This window comes from Cetorhinus maximus, chromosome 4 (assembly GCF_964194155.1).
Source record: "Cetorhinus maximus chromosome 4, sCetMax3.hap1.1, whole genome shotgun sequence".
In the NCBI taxonomy this organism is placed as follows: domain Eukaryota; kingdom Metazoa; phylum Chordata; class Chondrichthyes; order Lamniformes; family Cetorhinidae; genus Cetorhinus; species Cetorhinus maximus.
In genome coordinates this window covers 10888881-10909641 of record NC_135882.1, presented here as the reverse complement: position 1 = coordinate 10909641, position 20761 = coordinate 10888881, and the positions used below count along the sequence as shown (strand labels likewise).

The window sequence follows — 20761 nt, the reverse complement described above, 5'->3', positions numbered from 1 at the left end:
CCTCCTCATCTCTGTCTTAAAGGGGCGACCCCTGAGATTATGCCCTGTGGTCCTAGACTCCCACAAGGGGAAACAACTTCTCTGCATCGACTCTGTCAATCCCTCTAAGAATCTTACGTGTTTCAATAAGGCCGCCTCTCATTCTCCTAAACCCCAATGGTCAGGATTTTTTGCTGAGTGCACGGGCGTGGCCCCCGACCCCCTCGAGTGAAAACCGGCACACGATGATGTCAGGCGAGCATCCCGACGTCATCGCGCACTCGCACGAAATTTCGGTCAGCAGGCGCGCGCTGAGAGTCGGCGCCCGTGAACGATTAACAGGCCTGTTAAAGCCGTTGAAGTCACAATCAAACGCAATTTTTCGCTGCCCGTCCAACCTTCCAGTGGGTGGGCGGGCGGGTGGGCGAATCGGCCAGGCGGCCTCTGGATTTTTTTTTATGAAGCCCTCACCCACGGGCGGGACGAGGTTTCCACCAGGAGTTAAAAATAAAACAAAAATGTTGAAAAATCATTTATAACACGTCCCTGCTCGCGTGACAGTCGCATGAGGGGACGTGTGGTTAACATTTGTAAGATCTTTATTTGCGTCTTTAAAAATCTTCAGCTCCCTGAGGCAGCTCTGTGCCTCAAGCTTTCAATGCACACACCCTCGAACATGCGCAATCTTCAGCACTCACCCTCCTCCCGCCCCCATCCCGGCAGCGCTTAGCGTCGCAGCGCGCCTTAATTGGCCCGCTCGCCCACCGCGCACGCCCGGCGAGGTAAAAATACTGCCCAATGAGTACAGGCCCAACCTACTCAACCTCCCCTCATAAGAATATCCCTCCATACCCGAGATCAACCTGGTGAACCTTCTCTGGATTGCCTCCCCCAGTGCCAGTAAACCTTTCCTTAGATAAAGGAAAATTGTGAGTGAATTAAAAGGTTTATAGCACGTTGTATGTTCAGTATTGTTATTTTTTGCTTGGTTCCCATTTAATGGAATAAATGCACGTTATAAGGAGCAGATTAAGCAGATTTTTTTCTTGCACAAGGGTTTTTGTGGTTCATTGCTGCCATTTTTTAGTCAACAGCGCCATCTCTTGTGCTGTTTGCACATTGCACATTATTAATTAGAACTGCTTCAGGGTGTCCCAAAGTATTTTACAGCCAATTAAGTACTTTCTTTAAGCGGGTCGTATAATTCTGCGTCATGAGATCTTTTATGTTCAGCCGAGAAGGCAGAAGGGGCCTCAGTTTGGGGTCTTATTCGAAGTATGGCAGCTCAGACAGTCCAGCGCTCCCTCAGTACTGCACCAGTCTGTCAGCCTAGATACTGTGCACAAGCCTTCGAAATGGGATGTTCCAACTCAAGAGGTGAGAGATCTACCCACCAAGCCACTGCTGACATCTAACCAGCCTTTATTCAACTCAATCCAATTCCATTTCAATGCACTGCCCTTGCAGCAAATCATTTTGGGTACATTGCTCATTTTAAATCAAATACATATAAATGACTAATAACACTAAAAAGAAAGAAAATTACCCCATCATAAAAGTCTAATTTTGATTAAAATATATTAAAAACTATTCCAGTACATTGAAATAATCAGTCAATGAGTCCCAGCATAATTGTACATCCTCATCCATTCATCCTGTTAAAGGTTGCTATAGAGAGGGGCACAAATGAGTTCAAGAACTGATTGGTCCTGCATCTAAAGGATTGTAGTGTTTTTCCCTGAACACATCCGACAGTGATGCTGAGACAAGGGGTGATTCCCACTTACATGCAGTTCCCACCTACAAATGCAACAAATAATGGGACCCATTACCTGGCCCATCTACAGGCCATCCATAATTATAGATGGATTTCCAAAGCTGTGCCCTATATAGAGACTTTTGAAGGAATAACATAATTTATCTCCATACGTATGTATGGCATCCCAACGCACTGCTTCTGTGTTATTTACATGGCACAAGCAAAGAAATGTAAAATAGAATCATTTTCGTCATTATAGACACAACATAAACACGCTGTGGGAGCCTCACAAAATCTATTTGAATGATTAGAAGCCTTTTAAAATATGGTTGTTTTACTTCCTTGAAACAAGATAACCAATAATGCAGAGTAGCAGTCCTCTGCTCGGGACAGTGTTTGAGTATTGGAGTCTGGAAGCCTCATGTTTGAATCCCAGGGGAGCATTTTCTCCCCATCGGGCAGGCTGGGCGAGAGTGGGCAGGGAGCCGATCGCTGCCCGCGATTGGCTGGGCGCCGCCATTTTACGTGGGTGGGCCAATTAAGGCCCGCCCAGCATGACGCGCACCCAGAAGCGCTGAGGGCCACCTGTGCGGGAGGGGGGGGAGGAGGGAGAGTCAGGGCCTGCGATCTTTCACGTGCATGCGTGAAAAAGAGCCCAGAAACCTCCCTCAGGCGTGGAGCTGCTTCAGGGAGATTAATTTCATAACGAAACATTGAAAAACAGAAAAAATAAAATTATTCAGACATGTCCCCTCGTGTGACAATGTCATATGACCTGGGACATGTCAATGAATTTTAATAAACATTTTTATTGCATTTATAAACCCTTCATGAAACCTCATCCCGCCCGTGGATGACGATCCATGATAAATGCGAAGGCCGCCTGGGCTCTTCGCCTGCCCCCCGCCGACCTTAAGGTTGGACGGGCAGCTCAATTAATTATTTCAATTGCTGTTTAAATGACTTTAATGGGTCTTTGACAGTTCAGCGGGCACGCAGCTGATTCCGGTGCACACCCACCGAACTGAAGATTGGAATGACGCGCGGTGACATTGGGACGCATGCCTGATGTCAGCGTGCGTCATTTTACACATCAGCGAGTGGGGCCCACCCCCACACGCCAACCAGAAGATTCAGGCTCTAGTCTCCTGACTCAGTTAACCCCTTAAGAAGCATTAGTTTTGGATTAGTTACCAGGGGAAGGAGAGTAATAGACACTGGAAGGTGGTGGCTGTCTTCCTCCTATCACTAAAGCCTGATACGTCATTCAATCTTTAGTGCAACACATGGAGATGTCCTAGAGATCCCCTAGGGAACATTGCACAAGAATTGAAGGATAGTTTGAATTTATACTTTGGAGCTGACCTTCATTGTGTTATTGATTAATCGAATTTGAATAAAAAATATTCCCTCCCTATTTTAGTCAGTTTCCCTTGTTTTTTGGTTCTCAAAGTCCTGCCCCATCCCCCAACTGAGACGTGGGTTGGTGGCAAGCATGGACATTACTGCTCCTTTTGAAAGGAAGTGAGTGAGAAGAGCATTCATCGACCTCCGTTCCTTTGGGGAAACACTTCATGTAAGAAACAGGAGCTAAGTAGGTCATTTGGCCTTTCAAGCCTGCTCTGCCTTTCAACCAGATCATGTTTGATCTTCTACCCACCGTTCCACACTCTCCCCATATCCCTCAATTCCCCTGGTACCCAAAAAGCCATGAATACCCTCAATGACTGAGCATTCACAGCTCTCTGGGGTTCAGAATACCGAAGATTCACAAGCTTTTCACTGAAAAAAATTTCTCCACATCTCAGCCCTAAATGGTCGGCCTTTATTTTGGGACTGTCACCTCATGCCCTACATTCCCCAGCCAGGGGCAAACATTTTCACAATGTCTATCCTGTCAAACCCCATCAAAATGTTATAGGTTTCAATTAGATCACCTCTCGTTCTTCTAAACTCCAGGGAATTTAGGCCCAGTCTACTCAATATTTCCTCATTGGACTTCTCTCACCCCCAGAACCAGTCTAGTGAACCTTTGTTGCATTCCCTCTAGGGCAACATTCTTCCTTCGGTTCAGATGAAAACTTCCATAAAGGAAGCTGTTGATACAGGTCCTATATGATGACAGTTTCCAGCTCTGACAAAGGGTTCACAACAAAATGCTGTTCTATTTCTCAGGCCCAGATTTTCACCATGTTGGAGAGGCTCTCGCTTGTGGCAAAAGTGGAGGACGAGCCCAGAAATCCTAAGTCCTGTCCCCCAAACACGACACTCCCTACTTTCGCGGGGGCAGGACTGGAGTCAGGCTGGGGTTCACGCATATGTGGTTTACCGAGGCAGCTGGCCATTTAAATCACCAGCTGCATCCCGCTGAAGTGAGAATTTGGTAGGCCAGGAGTGTGAAACCTGTAGTGTGCAGATTAGACCAGGCAAGAGCTGGTCTGAACTTGGTGGATTCATTTGGATAGCCAGGGTACTTCTTTGAAGACGTAAGGTACCACTTTGGATATGGTCCCAGGATACCTTTGGGAGAAGTAAGATACCCATTGGAATTGTTAAAACTGTCAAAGATGTCAAAGAACTGTCAATGCTGTCAAAGAACTATCAAAGATGTCAAAGAACTGTCAATGCTGTCTAAGAACTATCAAAGATGTCAAAGAACTGTCAAAACTTATTGGAACTGTCAAAGCTGTCAATGGGTTTAACTCTGTTGGGCTTCAACTTTAAAAAAACAGTCTAGAGTTTTAAAAAAATCAGAGCCTAATATTTAAGTGTCTGTTGATATAAGCCTGAGGGTTATCATTATAGTTTTTGTGCTCCAATGACTGATTTTACAAACTAGCATTATCATAGTGGGGTGCATGTTAGTGGGCAATTTGATTGACAGTTCCAAGTGGTTATAGAATATAAATGTTTGTTCCATAAGAGATTAGTTGCAGAAACTTCTATGGGTATTGAATAAAATAAAAGCAAAATGCTTCTGATGCTGGAAATCTGAAATAAAAACTGGAATGCTGGAAAAGCTCAGCGTGCTTGGTAGCATCTGTGGAGAGAGAAACAGAGTTAACGTTTCGAGTCATACGATCTCAAAATGTTAACCCTATTTCTCTCTCCACAGATGCTGCCAGAACTGCTTAGCTTTTCCAGAATTTTCTGTTTTTATTTCTACGTATTGAATGTTTTTTTAAATGTGTTTTTTTTGTTTAAAATAGTGATGTCATCAATAGACGCAGAGCTTCATTTTATGCCAGCATGGCTCCCGAGGCTTTACCCTTGGTGGATACGAGGTGAATTGGCATGGAGAGAGTAAAGGCAAAAGGTGGTGGGTGGGGGTATGAGCTGGCATGGGGTGTATGAGGGTATATGGGGATTGTGCTGGTGTGGGTTGGCATGAGTTGGCATGGGGTATGAGGGTCTATGAGGCGGTGGGGGTATGAGTTGGCATGGGGGTATGAGGGTCTATGGGGCGGTGGGGGTATGAGTTGGCATGGGGGTATGAGGGTCTATGGGGCGGTGGGGTCTGGGTTGGCATGAGTTGGCCAAGGGGGTATGAGGGTCTATGGGACGGTGGGGGTATGGGTTGGCATGAGTTGGCCAAGGGAGTATGAGGGTCTATGGGGCAGTGGGGGTCTGGGTTGGCATGAGTTGGCCAAGGGGATATGAGGGTCTATGGGGCGGTGGGGGTCTAGGTTGGCATGAGTTGGCCAAGGGGGTATGAGGGTCTATGGGGAGGTGGGGGTATGGGTTGGCATGAGTTGGCCAAGGGGGTATGAGGGTCTATGGGGAGGTGGGGGTATGGGTTGGCATGAGTTGGCCAAGGGGATATGAGGGTCTATGGGGCGGTGGGGGTCTGGGTTGGCATGAGTTGGCCAAGGGGATATTAAGGTTTATGGGGTGGTGGGGGTATGGGTTGGCATGAGCTGGCATGGTGGCATGGTGAGTGTGTGTGGAGGTGGGTGAGGGGTGAGGGCTGTTTTTCATTGTAATTATTTTTCTTATTGAATTCAACAAAGTGCCAGAGTACAGAGCCCCCAGCAGCCCCCAGCAGCCCCCACACTCATTCCAGGGCTGGAGGGCCCCACTCCCAAGCCGGCTTAACCCCCGCCCACCCCCCGGAACAAAAATCAGAACTGCGGACCGCTATTTTTCAGGTCGGGTCTGCAGAGCTGAGAATTTTCCCATCTTTGCACATCCAACCCACTGTGCAACTCCAGGATTTTCTGTTTTCATATCTACCAGGTGCTGTTAACATTCAGTATCTACCAGTTGCATTCAAACATTTGTGTGAATAATTGAGAAAAGAAAGGGAGAATAGGAAATAACTTACACACACACAACTCTGTCAACTCTCTGTGTGTGTTGTGTGTGTTGTTGGATGTGTCATTTCTTGGTACACAGTGCCATCTAATGTTTTCACTAAATATTTCATGAAAGTTATTGCTAAATTCAAGTTTATCAACACGACGGCTTCGGACTGAAATTATGAATGGTTCACACATGTAAGAAGACCGAGGATCGTTGAAACAAACCAAAAAAACACACACAGAGAATGAGGCTTAGACACCTAAAAGGAATGAGGGGTTTATTTGATTAGCAGGATTCCAGGCAAGAAAATCCAGGTGGGGGAAATGAGAATTTTCCTGGAAGTGGTGATGATTTAGAGTGCGCTGCCCGAAAGGGCACTGGAAGCAGATTCAGTGGTAACTTCCAAAAAGGGAACTGGATCTGTACGTGAAAAGGAGAAAGTTGCAGAGCTGCGGGGGGAAAGGCAGGCGGAGTGGGATTAATTGCCTGGGTCTTACATAAGAGCTAGCACAGGTAGAATGGGGCAAATGGCCTCCTTCTGTGCTGTGCAATCCTGTGAATTTGTGACGAAGGAAAGGAAGAGGGTAGCAGTGATAATAATGTAGACAAAGATACGAGGTACAAAGGTTTAAAAGAAATGCAGGTTCCAAATTAGGTGGGGTTGATTTACAGATAAGATGTCAAAATCCAGACAGAGAAGATAAGGCTACAGGAATGCCGAAATATGGATGAGAGATGCTAAAAATACGGAGTCAAATAAAAATTATAATGCCAACCGCTGGTGGAAAAGTATTTTCTCTGCACAGTTAACCCCTAAGTATCTCTCAACCCCATTCCCAATTACTGGCCAATTAACTTCCTTTCAACATCTCATCTCCTATTGTAAATGGTCCCCTCTCCTTGACTACAGTTCCCCTCCCTTTTAAAGATGCCATCAACGCACCCCTCCTCAAAAAAACCCCAATCGACCACATTGTCCTTGGAAACTACCATTTGATCACCAGCCTCCCCTTCTATCTCTGAAGTTCTTAAACTTCCCAAACTCGTGCTCAATTTTCCCATGGATCCATGGTTGAATCTCTCAAATCAGGTTCCTCCCGGCCACTGCACAGAAATTGTACTAATCAAAGCCACCAGAGTCATTATCTGTGATTGAGAATGAATCAATCCTCCTCATTCCTCTCAAGCTCTCTTGTTCCTTTTATCCCTGGCCAAATGCTCATCGCTCTTCATCATTCAGAGGCAGGGAATTCCGCGCTTTGAGAGATTTAGTGATAGACACACCCAAGAGCTGAACAGCACTGGAGACAGCCGGGAATACCTGCCATATTGGTGTTGGTTGATCTCATATCACGGACTACATCGTCAACAAGGTGGGATTTGAACATGTCCCAAACCTTTCTCTCCACATAGTCCTCCTGGTGTCAAATTCCACACTTCTTTGATCTATTTCTTGCACTGCCTTCATCTACCTAGCCTTTCTCGTGAACATGGGCAGCAATGCCTTTCTGAAATTTCCCTTTGGAGAGAGTTTTGAATCAAGCAGCATTGGCTTTAACTTTGCACCATCTGCCACTCAAGGTGGGACCACCGTGAACCGCACCTTCTCACGGCCAGTTGCCTTTACGAGGATGGTTCGTTCGCCAGTCTTGGTGATGGTCTTGTTTGCTGGCATGTCAAAGCTCATCGGTGCTTCGACCAGATTCCCAATGCAGGTCACTTGGGACACATTCTTCTCTTGATGTCAGATGACAAAACAATGGGATTTGATGGCTTTATCCTCGAGCTCAGGTTGCAGACGCTGTGAAATTCTTGTTCTCTGACAGGGTATAAAATCGTGCCTGTCCATGAATCTTGTGCACCACCTGGCACAGGCCTTGAGTTCTGGAATACCATTTCTCTTTGCTCCTCTGAGGGCATTGAGCTGGGTGGCACCCCGGGTGATAACATGACCACCTGCTGATGATCATTCGCCCATTCCGCCACGATTGTCTCCAGGTGAGGCCACTTGCCCGGTCTTCCTCTGCTGGTACATTTAACTCAGCAGCATCTTGTCTAGTTTGTTGGGTATCTTTCTCCAGTCTCTAATTATTTGCTCTGAAAACATTAAGAGCTGCTGCTGCACAATTAATTGTCCCCTCGGCAAAGACACCAACTTTCATTTTCAATGGAGCTGTTCTTTCTCGAAGTCATTGTGATAGATCATGTGGTACACATTTGCCTTGTTGGGAGATTGCTGCTAAACTTGGTGGTGGGAAAATCTGAAGGCTCCCTTGTACCTTGCAATTAATGAACCATAATAATGATCATTAAGTAATTAATAATCACCATACGGTTTGACCCCTGAGGAACTGGTGTCAAGTTTTACACGAGGCATGTGAAAAATTCGATTTTTTTTCCCGCCAAAAGTCATGGGTCAACTTTTACACGAGCTTGACTTTTACACAAGTATCTACAGTAACTCACCTCCAGACTCCCCAAAGCCTTTCCACCATCTACAAGGCACAAGTCAGGAGTGTGACGGAATACTCTCCACTTTCCTGGGTGAGTGCAACGACACTGAAGAAACTCAACACCTTCCGGGACAAAGCAGTCCACTTGATCAACACCCCATCCACCACCTTCAACATTCACTCCCTGCACCATCGACGCACGCTGGCAGTAGTGTGCACTATCTACAAGATGCACTGCAGCAACTCACCAAGGCTCCTTAGACAGCACCTTCCAAATCACTGATCTCTACTATCTAGAAGGACAAGGGCAACAGATGCATGGGAACACCACCACCTGCAAGTTCCCCTCCATCCTGACTTGGAATATATTGCTGTTCCTTCATTGTCGCAGAGTCAAAATCCTGGAATTCCCTTCCTAACAGCACTGTAGGCTTACCTACACTACATGGGTTGTGAGTCATATGGACTCAAAACGTTAACTCTGTTTCTCTCTCTACAGATGCTGCCAGACCCGCTGAGTTTTTCCATCATTTTTTTGTTTATATTTCCACCATTTCCTGTTTTTATTTCAGGCAGGCAGCATCTGCAAGATTTTGTTTTGGTGCTGTGGTTGAGAAAGTTCTGGAAATGGGTAAACCATAGACAATGCAAATAAATTAATTGCAAAGATTTAAAAGAGCCCCTAGTTGTGTTTTTTTGTTGCTATCACGAAACAACATGAAGTTCCCTGATTCTCTCCGTGCATTTAAGACACGCCTCAAACCCTACTTCTTTGACCAGACTTTTGGCTGCCTGTCCCAATGTCTGCCGATCTGGCAGCAGGTTTTTTTTACGCGAACTGTTGGATTTTTAAGTTAAAATGAATAGAAATGCAGCAATCAAACAAAAGCATAAAGCTTAATAAAATTCATGAGGGGATTGAGGGCCAGCAGGGATTTGGAGTGCAGCTGTCCTGTAGTGTCCAAGTCGGCAGGTGGGTGCGCACCCGACCCACTCAAGCGTAAAATAGCGCGCGATGATGAGTGAGCGTCCCGATGTCATCCCTCATTGGCGCGATATTTCGGTCGGCAGGCGCGTGCAAAATTCGGAAGTGTGCTCGCCGACAATGAAAAGGGCATTAAGCCCATTAAAGTTGCGATTGTCTCCAGTTTTTTGAGGTCCGTCCAACCTCACAATTGGCGGACGGACCAGGCGGCCTTTGCATTTTTCACGAAACCTCATCTAAGGGCGGGATGAGGCTTCCGTCGTTAAATTTTTAAAAATAAAAATCTATGGACAGAATTTTTATAATGTTACGTTCAGGTGACTGTTTGTGATGCTTGGGCATTTTTGTCCTGATTTTAAAACCTTTATTTAGTAGTTTTGAAGTCTTCAGCTCCCTGAGGCAGCTCTCTGCCTTCAGGGAGCTTTCATTCCTCGCTACCCCCGCACCCACTCTTACATCAGAGCCCACCCTCCTCCCGGCAGCGCTGAGCAGTTCACCGCGCGTCTCACGCTGGCCGTTAACTGGCCAGCCAGCGTGAAATCGCAGTCGGGGGCCGATCGTGGTCGGCGGCCCACCCGCCCGTCGAACTGAAAATTCTGCCCGAGGGGTGTAAAGGGAAAGAGTCTGCAGTTATTGAGGAAAGTATTTAATCCTTTCATTGGATGTGACTGTCACTGACAAAGCCAACATCTGTTGCCCATCCCTAACTTTCCTTGAGAAGGGGAAGGGGTGCCTCTGTCGGGTCATACGGACTCAAAACGTTAAATCTGTTTCTCTCTTTACAGATGCTGCCAGACCTGCTGAGTTTTTCCAGCATTTTCTGTTTTTGACTCATTAACCAATTTGGATGATGCTTGTCAGTCAAACAACCTTCCCCCCCCCCCCACCATTTTCAATGACCGGTAAAGAAAAATGTCCAAGCAAAAGTTAAAAAAACAAACAATATTCTTTGATGTCACTATGATTGTTCTCCAGGGTTGCACACAACAGTGTCCTGGAGACTGATCTTCAATCCCTGGAGGCTCCAGGACAATCCAGGAGTGTTGGCAACAGCCTGAGGTTGAGGTGGAAGGGCTGCAACGATGCAAACCTGCCACCGCGCCAGCAGAGGGCCTCAGTGAGGCATCGCGAGATTTCACTCGCACCATTTCCCCCGGCTTCCTGCGGATCCCGCGCCTGCGCCTCTGACCTGTGGCCGCCATCTTGGTTGCCCGAGCCCCTGGAGCGGGAGCCGGGGGTGGCGGGAGGGGGAAGTGCTGCCGGTGCTCGGTCTGCGTCAAGGAGCCGCAGGGACGGCGTGAATCCCGGCCATTCCGTGTCCGAGAGGAGCCAGGTGAGCCCGGGAGAAAACACGACCATTCGAGTACCTCCAGCAGCTTATCTCCCTCTGTCTTTTTACGGTGATGCATTTGCAGCATGTTTACTGCTGCCTGTCTCTGACCATCCCCAGTCCCCACACCGGGCTTACTATTAAATCCTTCAGCACTTCACCTTTTACAATGATTGCTTGTTGAAGAGCTCGCTCCACTCTTTTATCTACTCTAAGCAGCATGTTTTAAAGCCCGGAGGCAATTCCCAGCACAACATGAGCTTATTCAGTGGCTCAGGGCACTGAGATCTCAAACAACAATTTATGTACCTCAGTATCAGCCTTGACTCAGTGGTCGTCTTTTGGAATAAGAAGACACAGCAGCAACACCCCCCCCCCCCACCCCCCAGTGTCATCAAACAGAAGTAGCCACCCAGATCACCACTCCCGCCCCCACCACCACCACCTTTTTAAAGAGGTTTGTAACTAATTGGAACCATGAAACGAAGGAAGCATTTATCAAGTCGGTGCTATCACCTGAGTCGGCTGTCCATTCCAGTCTTGGTGCTCACCAGTGATGGAAGGTATTGGACTCTGTATGCTCCTCCAAAAAACAGTTAAAACCACGGGAGAGCACCAGACAGTTGCAGCGACTGCCAACTGCCAACCACCCCCCCCCCCCCCTCCCCTTTAGTGATACCACTCAGGCTTTTCAAGTCAAGGTCGTGGGTTTGAGTCCCACCCCAGAAAGACACTTCGGTGCAGTAAGGAGGGGGTACTGCACTGTCGAAGGTGCTGTCTTTTCATGAGCTATTAAACTGAAGCCAGTCATGTAAAATGCCCCATGGCACCATTTGAAGAGCAGAGGATTTCTGTGTCCCTTACCAGCATTTATCCTCAACCAGCATCTAAAATAATTTATCTGGTCACTCACTTCAGTGCTGTTTTTAAAATTTATTTATGGAATGTGGGCATCGCTGGCTAGGCCAGCATTTATTGCCCAGCCTTAATTGCCCTTGATGGTCCTGCTTGGTGGTTGGCTGCCTCCTTAAACCACTGCAGTCCATGTAGTGTGGATACACCCACAGTGCTGTTACGGAGGGAGTTCCAGGATTTTGACCCAGCAACAGTGAAGGAGCGGTGATATATTTACTTATATGGCTTCTCCAGTTCAGTATCTGGTCAATAGTAACTCCCACGATGTTGATAATGGGGGATTCTGCGATGGTAATGCCACTGAATTTCAAGAGTGGGTGGTTAGATTTTCTGCCATTGGAGATGATCAATGCTTGGCGCTTGTGTGGTGTGAATGTTATTTGCCACTAATAGGCCCAAGGCTGAATGTTGTCCAGGTCTTGCTGCATATGGGCACTGCTTCAGTATCTGAAGAGTCACGTATGATACTGAATATTTTGCAATCATCAGCAAACATCCCCACTTCTGACCTTATGATGGAAAGAAGATCATTGATGAAGCAACTGAAGATGGTTGGGCCTAGGACACTACCTGAGGAACTCCTGCAGTGATGTCCTGGAACTGAGAAGACTGACCTCCAACAACCACAACCATCTTCCTTTGTGCTATGTATGACTCCAACCAGTGGAGAGTTTTCCCCCTGATTCTCATTGACTCCAGTTTTGCTAGGGCTCCTTGATTCCACACTCGGTCAAATGCTGCCTTGATGTCAAGGACAGTCACTCTCACCTCACCTCTGGAGTTCAAAACGCAAAATGAGCATCAGTGAGCAGGTTATTGCTAAGCAACTGTGTCTTGATAGGACTGTTGGTGATCCCTTCCATTACTTTACTGATGATGGAGAATAGACTGATGGGGGGGTAATTGGCGGGGTTGGATTTGTCCTGCTTTTTGTATACAGGACATACCTGGGGAATTTTCCACATAGCCGGGTAGATGCCAGTGTTGTAGCTTATCCTCAACCAACGTCGAAAATAAATTATCTGGTCACTTACCTCAGTGCTGTTTCTGGAAATTGGCTGCTATGTTTTCCCACGTTACGACAGTAACCACTTCAACAGCTCTTACTTGCCTGTGAAGTGCATTGACGTGATGAAGTTGTGAAAAGTGTTTGTATGAATGCAAGTTTTTTTGTCTTTTACATCATCTCTTTCACATAAGTTCCAAGTTGCTTTACAGAAGAAACGATGGATAATGAGCGACGATTAGAAAAGAAGTTGAGATGACTGAATTAATTAGAGAACGTTTTTAAAAAAACACTTTCATGGGATGTGAGCAGCAATGGCAAGGCCAACATTTGTTGCCCATTCCTAATTGCCCTTGAGAAGGTAGTGGTGAGCCAGCACCTCGAACCGTTGCAGTCCATGTGCTCCCACCGCTGGTGGACTTTGTACAACCGTGCAGCTTGCTATTTTAGGGGGCAGTTAAGAGCCGCAGACAGGGTAAAGATGGCAGGTCTTGTTCCCCAAAGGACATCAGTGAATCCAATTGGTTTTTCCCACAATCAATGATAGTTGTCATGGTCACCAACAGGAGACTAGCTTCCCATTCCAGATTTCTTTAATTGAATTGAAATTCCACCAGTTGCTGTGGACTTTGAACCTGTGCACCCCCCCCCGCCCCTGTTGATTGAATGCTCTCTTCACTTGGTGAGTGGGGAGAAAAGGGAGATACACAGCAGGCTTAGGGAGCAGGTGTGTAATGGGGTATTGTTTCTGCTGAAGATTGTACAGGTCAGGTCAAGGAGGGATTTGAAAATGATATTGAAGTTAATATTCTGAGAACAGGGAGCTTGGCAAGGAAAGGGAAAATAGGTGTGCAAAATAGCTTTTGTATTCAGTAGAATTCCAAGAACATTCCCATTCTCAACAATGGTAGATGCTAACACATGGGCAATAAGACAAGGCTGAAGCATTTGCAACCATCTTCAGCCAGAAGTGCTGAATCTCCTTGAGGTTTGCAGCATCACAGATTCGAGTCTTAAGCCAATTTGACTCATTCCATATGACATTAAGAAATGCCACGGGCCATGACAACGTCCTTGGCTATAATGCTGGTGCTTTAGCCAGACTCCCAGCCAAGCTGTTCCAGAACAACTACAATACTGGCACCCATCCAGCAATGTGGAATGTTCCCTATGTATGTTTTGTCCACAAAAGGCAGGACCAATCCAGCCCAAGCAGTTGCTGACCTATCGCCTTGCTCTCAATCATTAGCAAAGGGATGGAAAGAGTTGTCAAAAGTGCTATTGAGAACACCTCCTCACAGGTAACATAATCAGTGCTCAGTCTGCATCTACCTTCAGGCCTCAAATCAAAAGATTTCTAAACCTCTCCATCTCTTTCCTCCTTAGAACTTACCCCTTTGAACAAGCTTTTGGTCATATTCCCGAATGTCTCCATATGTGATTCAGTATCAATATTTTCTTTATAGCACTCGTGTGAGGCACCTTGGACCATTTTACTAAGTTAAAGCCTATATAAATACAAGTTGGTAATCACATGACTACCAGCGATAACAGTCATGATTCTGCTCTTTAAAGTTGCTTACTACCCCCGTCTGCCCATGTCTTTAGAATTGATTTCTTTAGTCCGTCTAATAGCTCTGTCAACGCAGAGCCTTTATTCACAAGATGAAATTCCTTTCTAGTTCAGAAGTTATTTAACTCCTTTATTTATTTGCAGTGATAACAGGCATTAGAAGTTATACAACTCTTTGTCAAGATGTCGTACATGTTGCCACATCTCCACAATGGCTGGCAAGTGGACCAGGCCATTTTGTCAGAGGAGGATCGTGTTGTCGTCATTCGCTTTGGTCATGACTGGGATCCAACTTGTATGAAGATGGATGAGGTGTTGTACAGTATTGCTGAAAAAGTAAGCCTTTCAAAGCATCAATGAATTGCAGCAAGGTTTAGTAAAGGTATATTCAGTTAAAGTGGAATGTCTGAAATATATAAATGGGTTCAATCTGTAAGTCCTTTACCATGTGCACAGTTTGACAAGTTTATTTATTAATCAGTTTTTTTTCCAGGTAAGTAAATTATCCATCTCTTCACTTTGTCTGGACTCAATGAATGGGGGAGGTGGGGTCTACACCCAGATCTTTCACAGTGCTCCCCTTTGCTCCAGGCCAAGGGTAGTGCATCTTCAATAATATTTTACTAATGCTTTATAACTCTGTTTTCTCTCAATCCATCAGGGAAATGCTATAGTCTCTGTTTGGCGTTTTCCACTTGTTCAAGCTCATATCAGGCACTAAGTAGGGTGGCCCTGAGCATTAATGCACCAATTCTTATCATTACATCACCATGTACTCCCTTTGAGCACTAGTTTTGTTGAAACTAGTATCAAACTATCATTTCTTTACTGCCTTTTTTCCTTCATTCTTTCATGGGATGTAGATGTCGCTGGCAGGGTCAGCATTTGTTGCCCATTCCTAATTGCCCTTGAACTGAGTAGCTTGCTAGGCCATTTCTGAGGGCAGTTAAGAGTCAACCACATTGCTGTGGGTCTGGAGTCACATGTAGGCCAGACCAGGTAAGGACAGCAGATTTCCTTCCCTAAAGGACATCAGTGAACCAGATGGGTTTTTGCGATAGTGGATGATAGTTTCATGGTCACCATTACTGAGACGAGCTTTCAATTCCATATTTATTAATTGAATTTCAATCCCACCAGCTGCCATTTGAACCCATGTCCCCACTGTTAGTCTAGACCTCTGGATTATTAATCCAGTGACATTACTGCTATGCCACCATCCCCACCTCCCATATTGCAACATTCAAAGATATGTAAAATTTAAATATTAGAGAATGTAAAATAAAATATTTTGTGAATAAATACATAGGTCTCTTTTTTTTAAAAAGTGCTATTATACCATGATTCCCAATATGCGTGTTGTTTATGGCTCCTTTATAAACTCCATAGATGTATGAAATTCTTAATTCTTAATTTTATGACCTTTTAAGGAGCCCAGTTTTTAGTTCTTGGCTACAGTTTATTCCTATAACTTTATTCCTATAATAATCAAACCTTTTTTTTATAAGGTGAAAAACTTTGCTGTTATTTATCTTGTGGATATCACAGAGGTACCGGACTTCAACAAGATGTACGAGTTGTACGATCCGTGCACAGTTATGTTTTTCTTCAGGTATGTGTAATCACAGTTCTTCGGCAATTATTGTAACAGGAAGAAATAACAACCCTTATAAAATTTTGTTACGATTTTGTATTTTTAGTAATTGAATGGATAAGATCTAAGTTCTGCAAAATGCATAGGAGGCAGTGTTACCTGCTTCATTCGTCATAAGTTGCCATGTCACTATAATACTATATTATCATTGTTTAACTCCTCAATAGTCTTTGGTGTATAGCAGGGTAATGCACTTCCTAAATGAATACTCCCAGCGAAAGCAGTTTCCTACCACCTTAGTTTGACACTGTACATGATGTAACTCCAGTGTAGCGTCAAGCTGAGTTTAAAAGGTGCCCTTGAGGCACTTTGCCGCCCCTGGACACTAAACTTACACGAAGGTTACTTAACTGTTCTGAGTGTGTGGATGTTTCTCGGCGTACTCATTAACAGTTTGACAAGCTTACTTTGTTGTTGAACATCATGAATAACTTGCAGCCAACTGCAAATCAGTATTGAAGGAACCAATCTGAGATTGGTTATTACGGTATGGATACAGTTTTGGATGCACTGGATACTTTTGCTGTCCTTAGCATTGAAGATCTGTTCTATGCCCTGGCTAATGTGTACCCCCTGCCACCTCAGTATAGGATTTCCATTTCCTTTGCTACTTCTGCAGGATCTGAAGGTTCCTCCCATTTTGCAACAATCAGTCTTACAGTGGCCGCCTACATTGTTTGTACTTAATCTGAGTAACGCACGAGGTACATGAGTGAGTGCTTGGTAGCTATTAGCTGACCTAACACTCTATGCACATACTTTCTCCAGATCCGGCTACTTGCTGGTTGATAGATTTCAGACATGTGACCAGTTAAACATTTGTGATATTTCACCTTGGTTGGGAGTGATTTCTCCAGTAAATCAATTTGTGCCGCTGCATTGCTAATTCCTGTCGGTCTGTGCCAGTTTAGATGCAAGATAACTTCAGGGATATCTTGATCACTATTTTCACCGGTTTGCCAGCTGAATCCTAAAAGGAACCTCATGGCAGCTTTGAAAAGTTTCTTGCCGTTTAGGGGATTATCCCAGGGAAAGAGAGCATGTTAATGCTGTAAGACCAGACCATCACTTACAGTCAGCATGCTCAGGTTAGTGCTTCATTCAGATTAATTGTAAACAATTCAGGTGTTCACTAAGGCCAGTTGTTGCAAAAGGTGTAAGTGTCCTTTGCCTTAACAGAATGCCAGTACTTTAGAGCACACTGGTCTAAGATTAAAGATTAGGAAAGAAACTGACAGGGAAACTGCAGTCTAAGGTGAACATGCTGTGATCTATCACAGGATGTTGTACCATACTAAATTGCTTGCTCCACTTCAACCTGGTTCGAATACTGAAGGACGTTGGCTGCGAGCAGGTCATCTTGTCCTTTGGCAAAGAATGTGGGACTATAGATAATTATCCAATACTGGATGGTGTTAACTGAAGAAGAATTCTCAGCGTCTTCATTAACAAACTGCCTGGTTTGTATAGATTCATCTGACAGTCTAAACTACAATGTTTTTTTAATCACCTATGTTGAGGTTTTTGTTTTCACTCTTTGTTATACGATTCAAGGATGAGGGACTTCAGTTATGTGGATTAGATTAGAGAAGCTGGGGCTATTCTCTGTAAGGAAGAGAAGGTTGAGAGAAGAGGTAGTCAAAATCATGAGGGGCCTGGACAAAGTGGATAGCGAGAAACTCTTCCCTTTAGTGGAGGAGTCGAGAACCAGAAGACACTGAGTTAATTTAATTGGTGAGAGAACCAACTGCAATACGAGGAAAATCCTTTTCACACAGCGAGTGGTTAGGATCTGGAACTGTGCCTGTGTGTGTGTGTTGAAGGCAGATTCAGTCATGGCTATGAAAAGAAAATTTGATAATTATCAGAAGATAAAAATATTGCAGGGCCATGGAACTGGGACTAGCTGAGTTACTCTTGCAGAGATCCAGCACGGGCACGATGGGGTGAAAGGCCTCTTGTCATCTAATTTTATGATTAATAAAATTATTTCCTTGCCAGTTACTTTTGACTGTAATAAGATTGAAATTGTACACTGTAGTGTAGCTACTGAGTGGTGTTGTACTAAAGCCATATTGCAGCATGTTTAATCTGTTACAGACCTCGAATTCTGGACACACCACTCAAAAGTTACAAATGGGCTCTTCAGCACCAAAATACATTGGGGAATTTCTACTAAATCAGCCATTGTGACCCTTAAGGGCACTTCAGTTTGTTGTGAAAGAAAATATTATAGGTCAGCAGCAATCTTTAAAAATTGTAATGTAACTCCAGTTTTACCTCACATGATGTAAAGCCTCTCCACCAAATCCATTAGTATATAATGTGTATGGTGAATGCACAGTATATACTGATTCTAAACCAAATATATATTTTTGATTATTTTGTGCCTTTACTTCGGACTTTGAAAACAAAGCCAGTCGAGGGCAGGCATGAAACTAGCTCCCTGGCTTCTGCTAATGCTGCTTGTAGGGTGGAGTGGCTGGACCTCTGATTTTGCTTTCCATTCTCTACGAAAGAAGCACGTAGCATTGGTTAAATGCTTTGAGCTGATCAATATTCGGTATGAAGGGATATCGTGTCTGAATCTTTTTGACACAGTGCCATATTCGCTTCAGAGACATTCTGTGAACTAGTATGGATTTATTTCTCCATTCATTTCTTCCTGTTCCAAGTTAGTTATTTATATTTAGAGCTAAATAGCATTACTGCATTGTTAGCTAAAGTGGTCTTTCACTCTTCCCTATACATTACTATAGTTCTATTAATGATCAATAGATTGAATTTTAAAACATATGTACTGACTTGTTGAACAAATTAAAATAAATTGACCCCTCTTTACCAATTTTGAACAGACTAATTATTGGGAAAGGGTATTAATATAAGTTTTTTTGTAATTTTGTTTCGCTTGCTGACTCTTTTACTCCACCTCCCCAAGAATTTTGCACTTTTAAAAATTTGTTTATGCATGTATTGCCCATCCCTAATTGCCGTTAAGGTGACGGTGAGCCACTTCCTTGAATCCCTGCAGTCCTGTATGATGTAGGTACACCCACAGTGCTATTAGGGAGGGAGTTCCAGGATCTTGACCCAGCGACTGCAAAGGGTTGTCAGCACTCATCTATGAAGTTTTAATTATTGGAGAATTCGAAGAAATTACATTATCAAGCATTTGTTTTTCAGTCAAAAACGGTGAACAGCAGAAAGTTTTCATGTGCTTTAATGTTTCCTTGCATAATGTTTCTTTTTTCTTTCCAGAAATAAGCACATCATGATTGATTTGGGCACCGGCAACAACAATAAAATTAATTGGCCTATGGAAGACAAACAGGAGATGATTGACATTGTTGAGACAGTTTACAGAGGAGCCCGCAAGGGAAGGGGTCTTGTAGTATCTCCAAAGGACTACTCCACTAAATATAGATATTGAGGTGTCGTGTATGATCAGCTGAACAGTTTTCTATATGCTCCATCTTGAAAGCTATCACCAGTGTAGATAAACCACCAACCTTCAGATCGCATCTGTGTTTCTATGTTTGCATCGGATGTCCTCATTTTATCTACCACACGATTTATAAACTATACATGATTGGAAAGTCTTGTTTTTTTCTTAAATCCATATTTTCTGTTGAGCTAAATAGAAATTGTTTTTTTTTTTACCAATCATTCTTTTTGTAAAAAGGACTCTTTTGTAACTGCCCTGAATCTGGTCATTTTTGATAAAATACTTTGAATATTTGAATCACTTTAGTTCATGCTTTGTTGACATCCAAATAAAAACTGAAGAATAACACATCATTGGATTTGGGTTCTCTGATCGTGATGCTGATGGAAATCCATTTAAAATAGTTTTTGTCGGCATTTTGATTGGAAAGATGTAAGCCACTGTTTTCTTTTTAGCAGTGGTTATGTACTGTATTTTTTTTAACCAACTATGTACTGGGCTAAATTTTCAGCCAGCATTGGGAAGAAAATATAAGATGTAATTATTTTAAATGTTGACAGGCATCAATGTTTACTGCATTTATTCTTGGCCGCACATCTAACTTTTACATAATATTTATTGTTGCTTCCTCCCCTGCCCCCAAACACACACAATTATGTGCCTGTTTGTCTATATTGTGGATTTGGGCTCAGGCTCCACAGTCTTCAAACTCTTATAGTTGGTTTGTTACTATGCATTTAATAACATTAATGTGTATTGTCTTTTTATAAAAAAAAGGATGACATGAGAACAGTTCACATTTATTCTCGTATGACCTGAGCACCCTATAAGCTACTTGCTTACCAGTTAACTTAGCAAACAGTTGCTTAGATTTGATCAAAGCGATTATTGTCTTTGAAATGTAAACACGGGTACAATTTCTTGATTAAGTGAATTGATTCTTGCATCTATGAGCCTCAAATCCTGTTTACAATTTTTTTTGATGCCATAATGCCTTTTCAAAGGCCAAAGCTATAAAAGTGTCTTGGTATAAAAGTAATGCCATCTCATGTCACTTACTTATTGATGTATTATGTATATATCACCGAGAAGCAAGCTTGCTTAACTTCATGGTCACCACTTAGAAACGAATAGCACTGAATTTTCCTCTGACGTTAAGTGGGTGAACTTTTTGTGCTAATCACATTAAGTATTAATAGATAATTCCATGTCTATTTAGACAAAAACTTCTTTAGTTTCTTCATAGAAAATGAAAGCAATAGCAATAACACTCAAGACTATTGGAACCTAAATATAATTTAGCAGTCAAATGTGAGACTATTAATTTATACCTTTATTTAAAAATGCACTGCACATCTCA

The 20761-nt window shown here is 43.8% G+C and overlaps 1 protein-coding gene across 1 annotated transcript; it reads left to right on the top strand.

Moving 5' to 3' along the window:
• The first annotated feature begins 10683 nt into the window (after nt 1–10683).
• Nucleotides 10684–19749, top strand: txnl4a (thioredoxin-like 4A). Its single transcript, XM_078539930.1, has 4 exons — nt 10684–10811; nt 14447–14638; nt 15811–15914; nt 19215–19749. Exons 2-4 carry the CDS (start codon nt 14486–14488, stop codon nt 19384–19386), a joined length of 429 nt encoding a protein of 142 aa, XP_078396056.1. The 5' UTR covers nt 10684–10811; nt 14447–14485; the 3' UTR covers nt 19387–19749.
• Nucleotides 19750–20761: the final 1012 nt, after the last annotated feature.

Coding starts and splice junctions, on each gene's coding strand:
- txnl4a (XM_078539930.1), top strand. CDS start 14,486: ATGTCGTACATGTTGCCACATCTCCACAATGGCTGGCAAGTGGACCAG. Junction 14,639..15,810: donor TGTACAGTATTGCTGAAAAA/GTAAGCCTTTCA, acceptor TTTTTTTATAAG/GTGAAAAACTTTGCTGTTAT. Junction 15,915..19,214: donor ACAGTTATGTTTTTCTTCAG/GTATGTGTAATC, acceptor TTTTCTTTCCAG/AAATAAGCACATCATGATTG.